The sequence below is a fragment of the Mus caroli genome, chromosome 4 (genome assembly GCF_900094665.2).
Source record: "Mus caroli chromosome 4, CAROLI_EIJ_v1.1, whole genome shotgun sequence".
NCBI classification, from domain to species: Eukaryota; Metazoa; Chordata; class Mammalia; order Rodentia; family Muridae; genus Mus; species Mus caroli.
The window spans coordinates 145,050,899-145,052,063 of NC_034573.1; the positions used below are offsets into that span (position 1 = coordinate 145,050,899).

A 1,165-nucleotide genomic window follows, 5' to 3' on the forward strand; every position below is an offset into this window, starting at 1 on the left:
GGCTTTCCTTCCCCAGAGCCCCCCAGGCTTTCCCTCCCTCTCAGCCCCCCCCTAGGGCTTTCCCTCCCCAGAGACCCCCAGGCTTTCTATCCTCAGTCCCCTAGGGCTTTCCCAAACCCCTCCAGGGCCTCAGGACCCCACCAGACACTTCAAACCTTCAGAGGCCCAGCTATTTCTTAAATATTTAGAGAAAATGAATGAATGTGTTTTCTCCAAAAACAATGTAGTCAAGTATTTACAAAAAGACTCAGCCACATGGCCTAATTAGCAGTTGGGAGCTGGGGTCTCTGTGGCTTGACCCTGAGGGTTGTCCATATATCTGTCCTCTCCCCACACCACTGCTTACTTCAGATCCAAGCTGGGTCTGAAAAGCTGGTTGCTTTGCCCAAACGCTTGCTAACCAAACACCCAACCTCAGGATGGCAGTCTGTGGCAGGCAGAGATGATAGGGCTGAGATACCCAGGGAGGGTGAAGAGCCTAGGCTCCAGTGGTCACACTAGCCTGATACCCCTGCTTGTCTCTCACAGGGGAGTATGTGCTCATGGTCTGTGATGTGACCAGCCCTCCCTTCCTGGGCCACAGGCTGCCCACCACCTTCAAACACCTGCGGATCTTAGCCAAGGGGGACGCCCACTGGCCCCATGTCCCTGAAGATCACCAGAAGCTCTAAGCTAGAGGCCACTCTTGGCTGTTGGACATAAAGGAGCCAGCAATACCCTCATGGGAAGGCCAGCCTTCCCTGAATGGAGATTGATGCTGCTTCTCCCAGGGACCACATCCTCTCTTTTCCTAAACAACCTGAGTGTTAGGGCTGCCCACGTGAGCCCCACAGCTACTGATGTCAATAAAATTCTAAATACCAACCCTGAGTAGCATCTTTTGTGGGGCTCCTTCTAGCAGGCTCTTGGCCCTAGCACTGCATTGGGTTGGAGTCTTAAGGGACACAGGTAGAGGTTAGGCTCAGTGTCCCAGTGCCCTCTGAGGACCCTCATATCTGCCCCACCAACATTATTCCCAGGGCCATGGAGGTCTACGTTAGATTTCTGTGAAGGCAAGAACTGGGGGCAACTAGGCCGTCCAGTGTGAGCAGCCTCAAGTTCAGGTTCCCTAGCACCGCAGAGTGAAGAGGGCCTCCTTACCTGGTCATCCCCAGCAGTGGTAAGG

The 1,165-nt window shown here is 54.1% G+C and overlaps 1 protein-coding gene across 2 annotated transcripts in view; it reads left to right on the forward strand.

Moving 5' to 3' along the window:
• The window catches only part of Morn1 (MORN repeat containing 1), a 58,872-nt gene extending 58,003 nt beyond the window's left edge, over nt 1–869 (forward strand). Inside the window, exon 14 of one of the 2 annotated variants that reach the window (XM_021160537.1) lies at nt 529–869. In XM_021160537.1, the coding sequence (XP_021016196.1) occupies nt 529–671 (143 nt within the window). In that variant the 3' untranslated portion in view covers nt 672–869. The remainder of the gene's footprint in view (nt 1–528) is intronic. The other variant, XM_029476726.1, reaches the window with a different exon arrangement.
• The last annotated feature ends 296 nt before the right edge of the window (nt 870–1,165 follow it).